The sequence below is a fragment of the Somniosus microcephalus genome, unplaced genomic scaffold, assembly GCF_052327205.1.
Source record: "Somniosus microcephalus isolate GS21.2 unplaced genomic scaffold, FLI_Smic_1.0 scaffold255, whole genome shotgun sequence".
Classification (NCBI taxonomy): Eukaryota; Metazoa; Chordata; class Chondrichthyes; order Squaliformes; family Somniosidae; genus Somniosus; species Somniosus microcephalus.
The window spans coordinates 126,417-144,442 of record NW_028225442.1 but is presented as its reverse complement, the minus strand read 5'-3'; the positions used below and the strand labels follow the sequence as shown (position 1 = coordinate 144,442).

Below are 18,026 nucleotides of genomic sequence, written 5' to 3'. Positions count from 1 at the left end.
CTATTGCCATTTAAATAATAATTTGCCCTCCCGTTCCTGCACCCAAGGTGGATAACTTCGCACTTGTCCACATTATAGTGCATCTGCCATTTATCCGCCCAATCGCCCAGTCTGTCCAAATCGCTCTGGAGCTTCCTGGTCTCTTCCTCTGAGCCCACCCCCCCTCCTAGTTTAGTGTCGTCTGCAAATTTGGAAATGCTGCATCCGACTCCCTGATCCAGGTCATTAATGTAAATTGTGAACAGCTGGGGGCCCAGGACAGATCCCTGTGGTACCCCACTTGTTACTGCCTGCCATTCAGAAAATGAGCCGTTTATTCCAACTCTCTGTTTTCTATCTGACAGCCAGTTCCCTATCCACGCCAAAACTTTCCCCTTTATCCCATGAGCCTCAATTTTCCATGCTAATCTTTTATGTGGGACCTTATCGAAGGCCTTTTGGAAGTCCAGGTACACCACATCTACTGGCTCTCCCCCATCTATTCTACCAGTTACTCCCTCAAAAAATTCCAATAGATTAGTCAAGCACGATTTACCCTTTGTAAATCCATGTTGACTCTGTCCTATCCTGTCCCCATTTGCTAAGTGCTCCGCTATTTCATCCTTAATGATGGACTCCAGCATTTTGCCCACAACTGATGTAAGGCTTACAGGTCTGTAATTACCTGCTTTTTCCCTACCCCCCTTTTTGAATAGTGGGGTAACGTTAGCTACCCTCCAATCCATCGGCACTGTTCCTGAGTCTAATGAATTCTGAAAAATCATCCTTAGTGCATCCGCTATCTCTAGGGCCACCTCCTTCAGTACCCTAGGATGCATGTTATCAGGCCCTGGGGATTTGTCCACCTTCAATCCCTTTAGCTTCCTTAACACCATATCCTTAGAGATATTGATTTGCGTCAGTTCCTCCTTTGCCAATGTCCCTATTTTTCCCGATATCCCAGGGAGGTTTTTTGTGTCTTCCTTCGTAAAGACTGACCCAAAGTATGCATTTAGTTGATCTGCCATTTCCTTATTTCCCATTATATATTCCCCCGTATCTGACTGCAATGGACCAACTTTGGTTTTCACCAGTCTTTTCCTTTTGATATATTTATAAAAGCTTTTGGAGTTAGTTTTTATATTTTCCGCCAGCTTGTTTTCGTAAGCTATTTTGCCCCTCTTGATCATGCCCTTTGCCCTCCTTTGCTCTATCTTAAACTGTTCCCAATCTTCCGCTCTGGCGCTTTTTTTGGCTATTTTATACGCCCTATCTTTGGATTTTATGCTGTCTCTAATTTCCCCTGTTATCCACGGTTGAGTCACCTTTTTAGATTTCCTTTTATGCCAGATTGGTATAAACAATTTTTGCAATTTTGTCATTCTATCTTTAAATGTTTGCCATTGTTTATCTACCTCCAGTCCTCCCAGGAACGTTGTCCAATCAGACCTACTCAGTTCCCGTCTCATGGCATCATAATTCCCCTTGTTTAAATTCAGGACCTTAGTCTCTGAGTCAATTTCTTCGCTCTCCATTTCGAGTGAGAAATCGATCATGTTATGATCGCTCTGACCCAAGGGTCCCCGTACAACAAGATTACTGATTAGTCCCTTCTCATTGCACAGTACCCAGTCCAATATAGCCTGTTCCCGAGTTGGTTCCTCGACATATTGATCCAGATAACCATCCCTTATGGCCAGGTGTGTGGGGTTTCACAGTGTATCAGGATCCTGCCAGGTGTGTATGGGGTTTCACAGTGTATCAGGATCCTGCCAGGTGTGTACGGGGTTTCACACGGTATAATGATCTGGCCAGGTGTGTGTGGGGTTTCACAGTGTATCAGGATCCTGCCAGGTGTGTACGGGGTTTCACAGTGTATCAGGATCCTGCCTGGTGTGTATGGGGTTTCACAGTGTATCAGGATCCTGCCAGGTGTGTACGGGGTTTCACAGTGTATCGGGATCCTGCCTGGTGTGTATGGGGTTTCACAGTGTATCAGGATCCTGCCAGGTGTGTACGGGGTTTCACAGTGTATCAGGATCCTGCCAGGTGTGTATGGGGTTTCAGTGTATCAGGATCCTGTCAGGTGTGTATGGGGTTTCACAGTGTATCAGGATCCTGCCAGGTGTGTATGGGGTTTCACAGTGTATCAGGATCCTGCCAGGTGTGTATGGGGTTTCACAGTGTATCGGGATCCTGCCTGGTGTGTATGGGGTTTCACAGTGTATCAGGATCCTGCCAGGTGTGTACGGGGTTTCACAGTGTATCAGGATCCTGCCAGGTGTGTATGGGGTTTCAGTGTATCAGGATCCTGTCAGGTGTGTATGGGGTTTCACCGTGTATCAGGATCCTGCCAGGTGTGTTTGGGGTTTCACCGTGTATCAGGATCCTGCCAGGTGTGTATGGGGTTTCACAGTGTATCAGGATCCTGCCAGGTGTGTATGGGGTTTCACAGTGTATCAGGACCCTGCCAGGTGTGTATGGGGTTTCACAGTGTATCAGGATCCTGCCAGGTGTGTATGGGGTTTCACAGTGTATCAGGATCCTGCCAGGTGTGTATGGGGTTTCACAGTGTATCAGGATCCTGCCAGGTGTGTATGGGGTTTCCCAGTGTATCAGGATCCTGCCAGGTGTGTATGGGGTTTCACAGTGTATCAGGATCCTGCCAGGTGTGTATGGGGTTTCACAGTGTATCAGGATCCTGCCAGGTGTGTATGGGGTTTCACAGTGTATCAGGATCCTGCCAGGTGTGTATGGGGTTTCACAGTGTATCAGGATCCTGTCAGGTGTGTATGGGGTTTCACAGTGTATCAGGATCCTGCCAGGTGTGTCTGGGGTTTCACAGTGTATCAGGAACCTGCCAGGTGTGTATGGGGTTTCACAGTGTATCAGGATCCTGCCAGGTGTGTATGGGGTTTCCCAGTGTATCAGGATCCTGCCAGGTGTTTATGGGGTTTCACAGTGTATCAGGATTCTGCCAGGTGTGTATGGGGTTTCAGTGTATCAGGATCCTGCCAGGTGTGTCTGGGGTTTCACAGTGTATCAGGATCCTGCCAGGTGTGTATGGGGTTTCACAGTGTATCAGGATCCTGCCAGGTGTTTATGGGGTTTCACAGTGTATCAGGATTCTGCCAGGTGTGTATGGGGTTTCAGTGTATCAGGATCCTGCCAGGTGTGTCTGGGGTTTCACAGTGTATCAGGATCCTGCCAGGTGTGTATGGGCTTTCACAGTGTATCAGGATCCTGCCAGGTGTAGGCAATGTGCAGTTGGATTAACTGGAGCATACAAGACCTGCAAATTTACCAATAATTCAAAAATCAGCTTTATTTGTAAATTGAATCTATGCAGAACTTTTGTGGATTAATCACGAATCCAAATAATGTTCAATCCTATTCCCTGAGCCTTGGACCTTCTCATTCACAGATTCTGACAACATTTAAACAAATCAGCTCCAGTCAAATATTTGGATTCTATCGTGAGATAAACGGTTTGAAATTTCCATTTCATCACTTACCTCTCAGGTGACTGGGTACTTCGGATAAACCTCGTGCGATGTTCATGTAATCAAATGGATCAGAACCTGTTTAAATCAATTAGCGTTCATGAAATCAGATCTGTGTAATATTATAGTAAAATCCTGTTTGAATGTGAAACTGAATTCAGTGTGATTTTACCGTACCAAGTTCCTGTATTTCTTTCAGTATTTTGTCCAGCTTTGGTACCCCATGGCGCATTTTCACAAAGGATTCCCACATCACCCTTCGGGCCCGAGAGCCTTTCTCCATCACCAGAGTTAGGAGAAGTTTGGAACTGTCCGCCCGGTTTCCCTTCTCCGCGAGCTCAGTGACTTTCTGTAAAGAATAGTAATGAATGAATTGAGGAGCTGAGTGAAATATAAACACCGAGAATGGGAAGGAAAGGATCTGCTCAGTGATGGGATCTCCCAGTTGTTGAGCACAGGAAGCAGTCACTGTGTCGGGTTCTGATCCATTCTGAACATTGGCTGAATATTCTGTAAACATCTTGATTCAGTCGTTAATGGCAAAGAAATTTAATGAATTATAGTTCTCGGAGAGTGAGGAATCACTGAGAATCTGCAGCAGTTTTAACGTGATTATTTGTCTCTGTCCCTCAGTGTCCAACATGACATCAGATTACTGACTGACAGATAGAATTTCTCTCAGTTTTTCCTGCTGCTGCACTTTGCGATTTCCCGAGAAATAAAAAAGCGAGTCAGAACTGTAGTGGCAGGGAAGGAACGAATCTGAAGTGAGAAACAGCTAGAAAACTGCCTGAGAAATTACACTGACTAATCAAAACAATCACTGTTGGTGTAGGGCTGGAGAATCGACCAATAAAAGTAATGAAAAATCTAATCGCTTTCCCCCCCGGGTAATTGAAATGTCCGACACCCGTTATTTTACACATCCGCTGCCGGTATGAAACCTCGGTAACCGGGAACAGATATCCAGCAATGGGGTTGGTGTAGTCAGGACTTTCATCATCAAAGATTACATTTATATAACACCTTTAATGCAGAAAAGAAAGCGTCGAAAGGCACTTCAGAGGTGCAATCAGACAATGGACAGAGATGATGAGACGTCGAGAACGATAGCCTGTTGGTTATGTTACTGGACAAGTAATCCTGAGATAACGGTCCAAATATCATCGTGGACGTTTCATGAATTTGAATTCAAATTTGAAACATTTCAAAACAAAAAGCTGATTAGTAAAGATTGTTGTAAAACCCAATGCCCTTTATACCTGGTCTATACGTGACTCCAGTCCTTCACCAATGTGATGGCCTCTGAAATGGCCTAGAAAGCCTCTCGAAAGAAGGATACAGAAGAATAAAACTGGGCGGACCGCTCAGCTTCGGCATTGGATTCGGACACCACAAAGGAACACCCAGCCCAGTCAACCCTGCAAAGCCCTCCTCATTAACTCCTGGGGACTGGTGCCAAAGTAGGGAGAAGTGGACCACACATTAGTCAAGCAACTGTGTGACGTAGTGATACATTTAAAATCATAGTTATTAGGCAAAGTCCCAGGTACCTCCATCAGCAGTCATCGGACAGGACAGACCCACCAGTGGTGGGGCGCAGTGATGTACCCTCAGATGCAAGTGCCCTTCGTGTCATTAACATTGACTCCAGAGCCAAGGAAATCTCATGCCTTCAGGTCAAACATGGGCAAGGAAACCTCCTGCTGATTACCGCCCTCCCTCAGCCGATGAATCAGTGCTCCTCCATTTTGAGCACAACTTGGAGGAAGCACTAAAGGTGACAAAAGTTCCAGAATGTACAGTAGGTGTGAGATTTAGTGCAGAGTTCCCCCGCATTTCAGTATCAAGAAACAAATGAACGAACTGGGCACAGCAAATGCTAAAGGTCCTGATATACCTATCAATTCATCCAATGAAAAGCGACGAGTTAAGAAAGTAACTATAGGTTTTTATTGGCTAAATAACAGAGCCCACCCTCGTGGGTGATCGGATCCAACAAGGAGGAATACCAGCCAGTCGACCACCTTTATACCTGGGCTGGTAGGTGGAGCCATGGGCGGAGTCGGCAGTGGTCAGCCCAGGTATAACAGTGTGACAAGAGGCGACCTCGTACAATGATAACAATGTGAACAGTGATAACTATAGGGAAACGATCTAACAGTGATAACTATAGTGTAACGATAGTGAACGATAAAAGTGGTTTACCACATTCACCCCTTGTTTAGATTGGAGTCCGGCGGGGTGAAGTGTACTACCAGTTCTGGTATGTCAGTCTGTCCGGAGGCCTCGTAAGCCTTTCTGATCGTCGCAGCGGCGGTGTTGCGGTATCCGGTGTTAATGCTGGCGTCTGCGAGGTAGGCGAAGGCTCTTGGGGTTCCGGCGTACCGTCTACCTGGGCTAGAATTGGGGGGGTGGTGGGGGGGGGTAAAGGTGGTGTCTCCGGAGTGCCCGAGGGTGCGAGGTCTCGTAAGGAGACTGTATCCTCCCGCCCGTCTGGGTATGCCACGTAGGCGTACTGGGGGTTGGCGTGCAGGAGGTTCACCCTCTCGACCAGGGGGTCCGTTTTATGGGCCCTCACGTGCTTTCGCAGCAAGACAGGCCCCGGAGAGGTCAGCCAGGTTGGTAGCGTGGTTCCTGTAGTCGACTTCCTGGGGAAAACAAACATTCGTTCATGGGGGGTGGCGTTGATGGCAGTGCAAAGTAGTGACCGGGTGGAATGCAGCGCCGCCGGGAGGACCTCCTGCCAGCGAGAGGTTGGGAGGCCCTTAGACTTTAAGGCTAAGAGGACGGCCTTCCATACCGTCGCGTTCTCTCTTTCCACCTGGCCGTTCCCTCGGGGATTGTAGCTGGTGGTCCTGCTTGCAGCAATACCTCTCGCTAGTAGGAACTGGCGGAGTTCCTCGCTCATGAAGGAGGAGCCCCGGTCACTATGTATATAGTTTGGGAACCCGAACAAGGCGAAGAGGTCGTTCAGGCATTTAATGACCGTGGTACTGGTCATGTCTGGGCAGGGGAAGGCAAAGGGGAAACGGGAGTACTCATCAACAATATTGAGGAAGTACACATTACGGTCAGAGGACGGGAGGGGCCCCTTAAAATCGATGCTCAAGCGCTCGAAGGGGCGGGTGGCCTTGATCAGGCTTGCTCTGTCCGGCCTAAAGAAGTGCGGTTTGCACTCGGCACAGGTCTGGCAGTTCCTGGTCATGGTCCTGACCTCCTCGATGGAGTAGGGCAGGTTGCGGGCCTTAATGAAGTGGTAAAGTCTGGTGACCCCAGGGTGGCAGAGGTCGTTGTGGAGGGTCTGAAGTCTATCAGTTTGCGCGTTGGCGCATGTAATTCGCGATAGAGCGTCAGGGGGTTCGTTCAGCTTACCAGGCCGGTACAAGATATCATAATCGTAGGTGGATAGCTCGATTCTCCACCTCAAGATCTTGTCGTTCTTGATTTTACCCCTCAGCTTGTTATTAAACATAAAAGCGACCGAACGCTGGTCGGTGAGGAGGGTAAATCGCTTGCCTGCGAGGTAATGCCTCCAGTGGCGTACCGCCTCCACAATCGCCTGGGCCTCCTTCTCGACCGAAGAGTGTCGGATCTCAGGGCCCTGTAGGGTCCTTGAGAAGGCGGCCACCGGTCTCCCCTCCTTGTTGAGGGTAGCGGCTAGGGCGAAGTCGGATGCATCGCTCTCCACTTGGAAGGGGATGGACTCATCCACCGCGTGCGTAGTGGCCTTAGCAATGTCTCCCTTGATGAGGGAGAAGGCCGCGCACGCTTCTTCCGTAAGGGGGAAGGAGGTGGACTTCATGAGGAGTCTGGCTTTGTCCGCATAATTCGGCACCCATTGGGCATAGTAGGCGAAGAGCCCCAGGGTTCTCTTCAGCGCCTTTGGACAGTGGGGGAGGGGTAGCTCCATGAGGGGGCGCATTCTTTCGGGATCAGGGCCGATGACTCCGTTCTCTACTACGCAGCCGAGGATGGCAAGGCGCGAGGTGTTAAAAACACATTTCTCCTTATTGTAGGTGAGGTTCAGCCATTGGGCCGTACGGAGGAATCTTTCCAGATTAACGTCATGGTCTTGCCGGTCGCGGCCGCAGATGGTGACGTTATCTAGATAGGGGAACGTGGCTTGCAGCCTGTTCTGGTCAACCATCCGGTCCATCTCCCTTTGGAAGACCGAAACCCCGTTGGTGACGCCGAAGGGGACCCTAAGGAAGTGGTAGAGGCAGCCATTCGCCTCGAAGGCGGTATACTGGCGGTCCTCGGGGTGGAAAGGGAGTTGGTGGTAGGCCGACTTGAGGTCGATGGTAGAGAATACCCGGTATTGTGCAATCTGATTGACCATATCAGATATGCAGGGAAGGGGGTATGCGTCCAGCTGGGTGTACCGGTTTATGGTTTGGCTGTAGTCGATGACCAAGCGGTTTTTATTGCCGGTCTTAACGACTAAGACCTGGGCACGCCAGGGGCTGATGCTCCCCTCGATGATGCCCTCCTTCAGGAGGCGCTGCACCTCAGAGCTAATAAAAGCTCTGTCCCCGGCGCTGTACCGTCTGCTCTTGGTAGCGACGGGTTTGCAGTCAGGGGTGAGGTTAGCGAACAGGGAAGGTGGCGGGACCTTGAGGGTGGATAGGCCGGTGTTACGCGGTGGGCGATTTAAAGGCTGCTGGTTGTCGACTGTGAGCGGGGGGAGGGGTCCACCGTATGCTAGAGTGACACTTTGGAGGTGGGATTGAAAGTCCAGCCCTAGTAGGACGGCAGCGCATAGCTGGGGCAGGACGAGGAGTTTAAAGTTTTTATACTCCGTGCCCTTAACCGACAGGGTCACAACACAGTAGCCGCTGATGTCTGTGGCGTGGGACCTCGATGCCATCGAGATCCGGTTGCGCGTTGGCTGGACAGTGAGGGAGTAGTGGCTCACCGTGTCTGGATGGATGGATGAAACTCTCCGTGCTTCCGCTGTCGAACAGGCAGGTCGTGGCGTGGCCGTCTACTTTGATGTCCATCATTGATTTGGACAGATGATGCGGGCGAGCTTGGTCTAGTGTGACGGAGGCTAGTGTGTGGCCGAGCGAGTCGCTGTAGTCTGTGGGTGAAGCGGTTGTCAGGTCTGGAGGTAAGGTGGCGGTCGAGTGCGGTGGGTAAAATGGCGGCGAAGATGGCTGCCCCCACAACCCACATGAGGCACTGCTGGTGTCGGTTGCCTGGATCAAAGATGGCCGCCCCCACTGCTCACACGAGAGAATGCTGGCATCTGTGGCCTTGATAAAAGATGGCCGCCCCCACAACTCGCATGAGGCACTGCTGGCCTCTGCTGCTCTCCCTCTGCAGGCCTTAGCGAAATGGCCTTTTTTCTGGCAGCTGGAACACGTCGTGTTTCTGGCTGGGCAGCGCGACCTCGGGTGTTTCGCCTGCCCACAGAAGAAGCAGCCGGCGGCCCGATCGCGGGGGTCTGAAGTCGCAGCCGGTACCGGGGGTGGCGGTCCCGGTCGGGTCCGGGACGCCGGCGCTGCGGGGGGTATTGCGGTCGGGGTCGGGCCCGAGTCCCAGAGTCGCGAACAGTACCTGGAATACACCGAGGTCCCGCTGGGTCACTTCTCGGGAGTAGGCCAGGGCTGCAGCTGTGTTCAGGTCGAGGTCCTTTGATTCCAGCAGTCTCTGCCATGAGTAGTCGGACCGAAGGCCTTTCACGAAGGCATCGCGGATGTTATCTTCAGTGTTTTCTGCAGCCGATACTGCTTTAAAGTCACAGTCCCTGCCGAGTGTTCGTAGCGCCCGTAAAAATTCAGCTGCAGACTCTCCTGGCTGTTGCGGGCGGGATCTTAGGAGGTGTCTGGCATACATGGAATTTACCGGGCTCCGGTACTGTTGTTTCAGTAGGTTGATAGCGGCCTCGTATGTAGTAATGTCCTGGATGAGTGCGTATACTTTAGGGCTCGCTTGGGCGGTCAGAACTCTTAGTTTGGATCTCTGAGGGACGCCGGATTCTTCCAGGTAGGATTCGAAGCAGCACAGCCAGTGTTCGAAGTCGAGGGCTGAGTTTGCTGCCTGTGGGTTTAGATCCAGGTACGGAGGTCTGAGGGCTCGCAGCCAAGCCGGCTGCTGTGGCTGTTGTAGCTCAGCGTGTGGCTGTTGTAGCTGGGCGTCTGACTGGTCTGGCACGTTAGACATTTTAAAATTTAGCCAATAAAATTGATATACCTATCAATTCATCCAATGAAAAGCGACGAGTTAAGAAAGTAACTATAGGTTTTTATTGGCTAAATAACAGAGCCCACCCTCGTGGGTGATCGGATCCAACAAGGAGGAATACCAGCCAGTCGACCACCTTTATACCTGGGCAGGTAGGTGGAGCCATGGGCGGAGTCGGCAGTGGTCAGCCCAGGTATAACAGTGTGACAAGAGGCGACCTCGTACAGTGATACAACAATGTGAACAGTGATAACTATAGTGTAACGATAGTGAACGATAAAAGTGGTTTACCACAGGTCCCGTCAATATTCTGGCTGTGGTGCTGAAGATCTGTGCTCTGGAACTAACCGCACATCTAGTGAAGTTGTTCCAGATATCCAGAATTGTCCAGGTATGTCCTGTCCACAAAGAGCAGGACAAATCCAACCCGATCAATTACTGCCCTATCAGCCTGTTTGCAATCATCAAAGTGTTGGAAGGAGTTATAAACACTGCGATCAAGCAGCACTTCGTCACAAATAAGCTGCTCACCGAGGCTCAATTTGAGTTCCACCAGGACCAATCGACTCCAAACAAAGGACCAAAGAACTGAATTCCAGCTGTGAGGTGACAGTGACTGTGTTTGACATCAAGGCAGTGTTCGACATGTGTGGCACCATGGAGTGTGGTTATTGTAGGAGAATCGTCTCAGCACCAGGACATCACTGCAGGAGATCCTCGGGACAGAGTTCGACGTGTGTGACACCATGGAGTGTGGTTATTGGAGGAGAATCGTCTCAGCACCAGGACATCACTGCAGGAGATCCTCGGGACAGTGTTCGACGTGTGTGGCACCATGGCGTCTGGTTATTGGAGGAGAATCATCTCAGCACCAGGACATCACTGCAGGAGATCCTCAGGACAGTGTTCGACGTGTGTGGCACCATGGAGTGTGGTTATTGGAGGAGAATCGTCTCAGCACCAGGACATCACTGCAGGAGATCCTCGGGACAGTGTTCGACGTGTGTGGCACCATGGAGTGTGGTTATTGGAGAATCGTCTCAGCACCAGGACATCACTGCAGGAGATCCTCGGGACAGTGTTCGACGTGTGTGTGGCACCATGGAGTGTGGTTATTGGAGAATCGTCTCAGCACCAGGACATCACTGCAGGAGATCCTCGGGGCAGTGTTCGACGTGTGTGGCACCATGGAGTGTGGTTATTGGAGAATCGTCTCAGCACCAGGACATCACTGCAGGAGATCCTCGGGACAGTGTTCGACGTGTGTGGCACCATGGAGTGTGGTTATTGGAGGAGAATCGTCTCAGCACCAGGACATCACTGCAGGAGATCCTCGGGACAGTGTTCGACGTGTGTGGCACCATGGAGTGTGGTTATTGGAGAATCGTCTCAGCACCAGGACATCACTGCAGGAGATCCTCGGGACAGTGTTCGACGTGTGTGGCACCATGGAGTGTGGTTATTGGAGAATCGTCTCAGCACCAGGACATCACTGCAGGAGTTCCTCGGGACAGTGTTCGACGTGTGTGACACCATGGAGTGTGGTTATTGGAGAATCGTCTCAGCACCAGGTCATCACTGCAGGAGATCCTCGGGACAGTGTTCAACATGTGTGGCACCATGGAGTGTGGTTATTGGAGAATCGTCTCAGCACCAGGACATCACTGCAGGAGATCCTCGGGACAGTGTTCGACGTGTGTGGCACCATGGAGTGTGGTTATTGGAGAATCGTCTCAGCACCAGGACATCACTGCAGGAGATCCTCGGGACAGTGTTCGATGTGTGTGGCACCATGGAGTGTGGTTATTGGAGAATCGTCTCAGCACCAGGACATCACTGCAGGAGATCCTCGGGACAGTGTTCGACGTGTGTGACACCATGGAGTGTGGTTATTGGAGGAGAATCGTCTCAGCACCAGGACATCACTGCAGGAGATCCTCGGGACAGTGTTCGACGTGTGTGGCACCATGGAGTGTGGTTATTGGAGGAGAATCGTCTCAGCATCAGGACATCACTGCAGGAGATCCTCGGGACAGTGTTCGACGTGTGTGACACCATGGAGTGTGGTTATTGGAGAATCGTCTCAGCATCAGGACATCACTGTAGGAGATCCTCGGGACAGTGTTCGACGTGTGTGACACCATGGAGTGTGGTTATTGGAGAATCGTCTCAGCACCAGGACATCACTGCAGGAGATCCTCGGGACAGTGTTCGACGTGTGTGGCACCATGGAGTGTGGTTATTGGAGGAGAATCGTCTCAGCATCAGGACATCACTGCAGGAGATCCTCGGGACAGTGTTCGACGTGTGTGGCACCATGGAGTGTGGTTATTGGAGAATCGTCTCAGCACCAGGACATCACTGCAGGAGATCCTCGGGGCAGTGTTCGACGTGTGTGGCACCATGGAGTGTGGTTATTGGAGAATCCTCTCAGCACCAGGACATCACTGCAGGAGATCCTCGGGACAGTGTTCGACGTGTGTGGCACCATGGAGTGTGGTTATTGGAGAATCGCCTCAGCACCAGGACATCACTGCAGGAGATCCTCGGGACAGTGTTCGACGTGTGTGGCACCATGGAGTGTGGTTATTGGAGGAGAATCGTCTCAGCACCAGGACATCACTGCAGGAGATCCTCGGGACAGTGTTCGACGTGTGTGACACCATGGAGTGTGGTTATTGGAGAATCATCTCAGCACCAGGACATCACTGCAGGAGATCCTCGGGACAGTGTTCGACGTGTGTGACACCATGGAGTGTGGTTATTGGAGAATCGTCTCAGCACCAGGACATCACTGCAGGAGATCCTCGGGACAATGTTCGACGTGTGTGACACCATGGAGTGTGGTTATTGGAGAATCGTCTCAGCACCAGGACATCACTGCAGGAGATCCTCGGGACAGTGTTCGACGTGTGTGGCACCATGGAGTGTGGTTATTGGAGAATCGTCTCAGCACCAGGACATCACTGCAGGAGATCCTCGGGACAGTGTTCGACGTGTGTGACATCATGGAGTGTGGTTATTGGAGGTGAATCGTCTCAGCACCAGGACATCACTGCAGGAGATCCTCGGGACAGTGTTCGACGTGTGTGGCACCATGGAGTGTGGTTATTGGAGGAGAATCGTCTCAGCACCAGGACATCACTGCAGGAGATCCTCGGGACAATGTTCGACGTGTGTGACACCATGGAGTGTGGTTATTGGAGAATCGTCTCAGCACCAGGACATCACTGCAGGAGATCCTCGGGACAGTGTTCGACGTGTGTGGCACCATGGAGTGTGGTTATTGGAGAATCGTCTCAGCACCAGGACATCACTGCAGGAGATCCTCGGGACAGTGTTCGACGTGTGTGGCACCATGGAGTGTGGTTATTGGAGAATCGTCTCAGCACCAGGACATCACTGCAGGAGTTCCTCGGGACAGTGTTCGACGTGTGTGGCACCATGGAGTGTGGTTATTGGAGAATCGTCTCAGCACCAGGACATCACTGCAGGAGATCCTCGGGACAGTGTTCGATGTGTGTGACACCATGGAGTGTGGTTATTGGAGAATCGTCTCAGCACCAGGACATCACTGCAGGAGATCCTCGGGGCAGTGTTCGACGTGTGTGACACCATGGAGTGTGGTTATTGGAGAATCGTCTCAGCACCAGGACATCACTGCAGGAGATCCTCGGGACAGTGTTCGACGTGTGTGACACCATGGAGTGTGGTTATTGGAGAATCGTCTCAGCACCAGGACATCACTGCAGGAGATCCTCGGGACAGTGTTCGACGTGTGTGGCACCATGGAGTGTGGTTATTGGAGAATCGTCTCAGCACCAGGACATCACTGCAGGAGATCCTCGGGACAGTGTTCGACGTGTGTGGCACCATGGAGTGTGGTTATTGGAGAATCGTCTCAGCACCAGGACATCACTGCAGGAGTTCCTCGGGACAGTGTTCGACGTGTGTGGCACCATGGAGTGTGGTTATTGGAGAATCGTCTCAGCACCAGGACATCACTGCAGGAGATCCTCGGGACAGTGTTCGATGTGTGTGACACCATGGAGTGTGGTTATTGGAGGAGAATCGTCTCAGCACCAGGACATCACTGCAGGAGATCCTCGGGGCAGTGTTCGACGTGTGTGACACCATGGAGTGTGGTTATTGGAGAATCGTCTCAGCACCAGGACATCACTGCAGGAGATCCTCGGGGCAGTGTTCGACGTGTGTGACACCATGGAGTGTGGTTATTGGAGAATCGTCTCAGCACCAGGACATCACTGCAGGAGATCCTCGGGACAGTGTTCGACGTGTGTGACACCATGGAGTGTGGTTATTGGAGAATCGTCTCAGCACCAGGACATCACTGCAGGAGATCCTCGGGACAGTGTTCGACGTGTGTGGCACCATGGAGTGTGGTTATTGGAGAATCGTCTCAGCACCAGGACATCACTGCAGGAGATCCTCGGGACAGTGTTCGACGTGTGTGACACCATGGAGTGTGGTTATTGGAGAATCGTCTCAGCATCAGGACATCACTGCAGGTGTTCCTCGGGACAGTGTTCGACGTGTGTGGCACCATGGAGTGTGGTTATTGGAGGCGAATCGTCTCAGCACCAGGACATCACTGCAGGAGATCCTCGGGACAGTGTTCGACGTGTGTGACACCATGGAGTGTGGTTATTGGAGGAGAATCGTCTCAGCACCAGGACATCACGGCAGGAGATCCTCGGGACAGAGTTCGACGTGTGTGACACCATGGAGTGTGGTTATTGGAGGAGAATCGTCTCAGCACCAGGACATCACTGCAGGAGATCCTCGGGACAGTGTTCGACGTGTGTGGCACCATGGAGTGTGGTTATTGGAGGAGAATCGTCTCAGCACCAGGACATCACTGCAGGAGATCCTCGGGACAGTGTTCGACGTGTGTGACACCATGGAGTGTGGTTATTGGAGAATCGTCTCAGCACCAGGACATCACTGCAGGAGATCCTCGGGACAGTGTTCGACGTGTGTGACACCATGGAGTGTGGTTATTGGAGAATCGTCTCAGCGCCAGGACATCACTGCAGGAGTTCCTCGGGACAGTGTTCGACGTGTGTGACACCATGGAGTGCGGTTATTGGAGAATCGTCTCAGCACCAGGACATCACTGCAGGAGATCCTCGGGACAGTGTTCGACGTGTGTGACACCATGGAGTGTGGTTATTGGAGAATCGTCTCAGCACCAGGACATCACTGCAGGAGATCCTCGGGACAGTGTTCGACGTGTGTGACACCATGGAGTGTGGTTATTGGAGAATCGTCTCAGCACCAGGACATCACTGCAGGAGTTCCTCGGGACAGTGTTCGACGTGTGTGACACCATGGAGTGTGGTTATTGGAGGAGAATCGTCTCAGCACCAGGACATCACTGCAGGAGATCCTCGGGACAATGTTCGACGTGTGTGACACCATGGAGTGTGGTTATTGGAGAATCGTCTCAGCACCAGGACATCACTGCAGGAGATCCTCGGGACAGTGTTCGACGTATGTGGCACCATGGGGTGTGGTTATTGGAGGAGAATCGTCTCAGCACCAGGACATCACTGCAGGAGTTCCTCGGGACAGTGTTCGACGTGTGTGACACCATGGAGTGTGGTTATTGGAGAATCGTCTCAGCACCAGGACATCACTGCAGGAGATCCTCGGGACAGTGTTCGACGTGTGTGGCACCATGGAGTGTGGTTATTGGAGAATCGTCTCAGCACCAGGACATCACTGCAGGAGATCCTCGGGACAGTGTTCGACGTGTGTGGCACCATGGAGTGTGGTTATTGGAGGAGAATCGTCTCAGCACCAGGACATCACGGCAGGAGATCCTCGGGACAGAGTTCGACGTGTGTGACACCATGGAGTGTGGTTATTGGAGAATCGTCTCAGCACCAGGACATCACTGCAGGAGATCCTCGGGACAGTGTTCGACGTGTGTGGCACCATGGAGTGTGGTTATTGGAGGAGAATCGTCTCAGCACCAGGACATCACTGCAGGAGATCCTCGGGACAGTGTTCGACGTGTGTGGCACCATGGAGTGTGGTTATTGGAGGAGAATCGTCTCAGCACCAGGACATCACTGCAGGAGATCCTCGGGACAGTGTTCGACATGTGTGACACCATGGAGTGTGGTTATTGGAGGAGAATCGTCTCAGCACCAGGACATCACTGCAGGAGATCCTCGGGACAGTGTTCGACGTGTGTGACACCATGGAGTGTGGTTATTGGAGGAGAATCGTCTCAGCACCAGGACATCACTGCAGGAGATCCTCGGGACAGTGTTCGACGTGTGTGGCACCATGGAGTGTGGTTATTGGAGGAGAATCGTCTCAGCACCAGGACATCACTGCAGGAGATCCTCGGGACAGTGTTCGACGTGTGTGGCACCATGGAGTGTGGTTATTGGAGAATCGTCTCAGCACCAGGACATCACTGCAGGAGATCCTCGGGACAGTGTTCGACGTGTGTGACACCATGGAGTGTGGTTATTGGAGGCGAATCGTCTCAGCACCAGGACATCACTGCAGGAGATCCTCGGGACAGTGTTCGACGTGTGTGACACCATGGAGTGTGGTTATTGGAGGAGAATCGTCTCAGCACCAGGACATCACTGCAGGAGATCCTCGGGGCAGAGTTCGACGTGTGTGACACCATGGAGTGTGGTTATTGGAGAATCGTCTCAGCACCAGGACATCACTGCAGGAGATCCTCGGGACAGTGTTCGACGTGTGTGGCACCATGGAGTGTGGTTATTGGAGAATCGTCTCAGCACCAGGACATCACTGCAGGAGATCCTCGGGACAGTGTTCGACGTGTGTGGCACCATGGAGTGTGGTTATTGGAGAATCGTCTCAGCACCAGGACATCACTGCAGGAGATCCTCGGGACAGTGTTCGACGTGTGTGGCACCATGGAGTCTGGTTATTGGAGAATCGTCTCAGCACCAGGACATCACTGCAGGAGATCCTCGGGACAGTGTTCGACGTGTGTGACACCATGGAGTGTGGTTATTGGAGAATCGTCTCAGCACCAGGACATCACTGCAGGAGTTCCTCGGGACAGTGTTCGACGTGTGTGACACCATGGAGTGTGGTTATTGGAGGAGAATCGTCTCAGCACCAGGACATCACTGCAGGAGATCCTCGGGACAGTGTTCGACGTGTGTGACACCATGGAGTGTGGTTATTGGAGGAGAATCGTCTCAGCACCAGGACATCACTGCAGGAGATCCTCGGGACAGTGTTCGACGTGTGTGGCACCATGGAGTGTGGTTATTGGAGAATCGTCTCAGCACCAGGACATCACTGCAGGAGATCCTCGGGACAGTGTTCGACGTGTGTGGCACCATGGAGTGTGGTTATTGGAGAATCGTCTCAGCACCAGGACATCACTGCAGGAGATCCTCGGGACAGTGTTCGACGTGTGTGGCACCATGGAGTGTGGTTATTGGAGGAGAATCGTCTCAGCACCAGGACATCACTGCAGGAGATCCTCGGGACAGTGTTCGACGTGTGTGGCACCATGGAGTGTGGTTATTGGAGAATCGTCTCAGCACCAGGACATCACTGCAGGAGATCCTCGGGACAGTGTTCGACGTGTGTGACACCATGGAGTGTGGTTATTGGAGGAGAATCGTCTCAGCACCAGTACATCACTGCAGGAGATCCTCGGGACAGTGTTCATCGTGTGTGGCACCATGGAGTGTGGTTATTGGAGAATCGTCTCAGCACCAGGACATCACTGCAGGAGATCCTCGGGACAGTGTTCGACGTGTGTGACACCATGGAGTGTGGTTATTGGAGAATCGTCTCAGCACCAGGACATCACTGCAGGAGATCCTCGGGACAGTGTTCGACGTGTGTGACACCATGGAGTGTGGTTATTGGAGAATCATCTCAGCACCAGGACATCACTGCAGGAGATCCTCGGGACAGTGTTCGACGTGTGTGACACCATGGAGTGTGGTTATTGGAGGAGAATCGTCTCAGCACCAGGACATCACTGCAGGAGATCCTCGGGACAGTGTTCGACGTGTGTGGCACCATGGAGTGTGGTTATTGGAGGAGAATCGTCTCAGCACCAGGACATCACTGCAGGAGATCCTCGGGACAGTGTTCGACGTGTGTGACACCATGGAGTGTGGTTATTGGAGAATCGTCTCAGCACCAGGACATCACTGCAGGAGATCCTCGGGACAGTGTTCGACGTGTGTGGCACCATGGAGTGTGGTTATTGGAGAATCGTCTCAGCACCAGGACATCACTGCAGGAGATCCTCGGGACAGTGTTCGACGTGTGTGACACCATGGAGTGTGGTTATTGGAGAATCGTCTCAGC

General features: G+C 52.0%; 1 protein-coding gene across 3 annotated transcripts in view; it reads right to left on the bottom strand.

The window, feature by feature from the left end:
* The window catches only part of LOC147081972 (NACHT, LRR and PYD domains-containing protein 3-like), a 105,682-nt gene that overhangs the window by 24,465 nt on the left and 63,191 nt on the right, over positions 1 to 18,026 (bottom strand). For 2 of the 3 annotated variants that reach the window (XM_085980555.1, XM_085980556.1), the window contains 2 exons: positions 3,660 to 3,831; positions 3,495 to 3,560 (listed from right to left, as the gene is read on the bottom strand). In XM_085980555.1, coding sequence (XP_085836681.1) covers positions 3,495 to 3,560; positions 3,660 to 3,831 — 238 coding nt within the window. Of the gene's footprint in view, positions 1 to 3,494; positions 3,561 to 3,659; positions 3,832 to 8,400; positions 8,556 to 18,026 lie in introns of those variants that run through there. The other variant, XM_085980557.1, reaches the window with a different exon arrangement.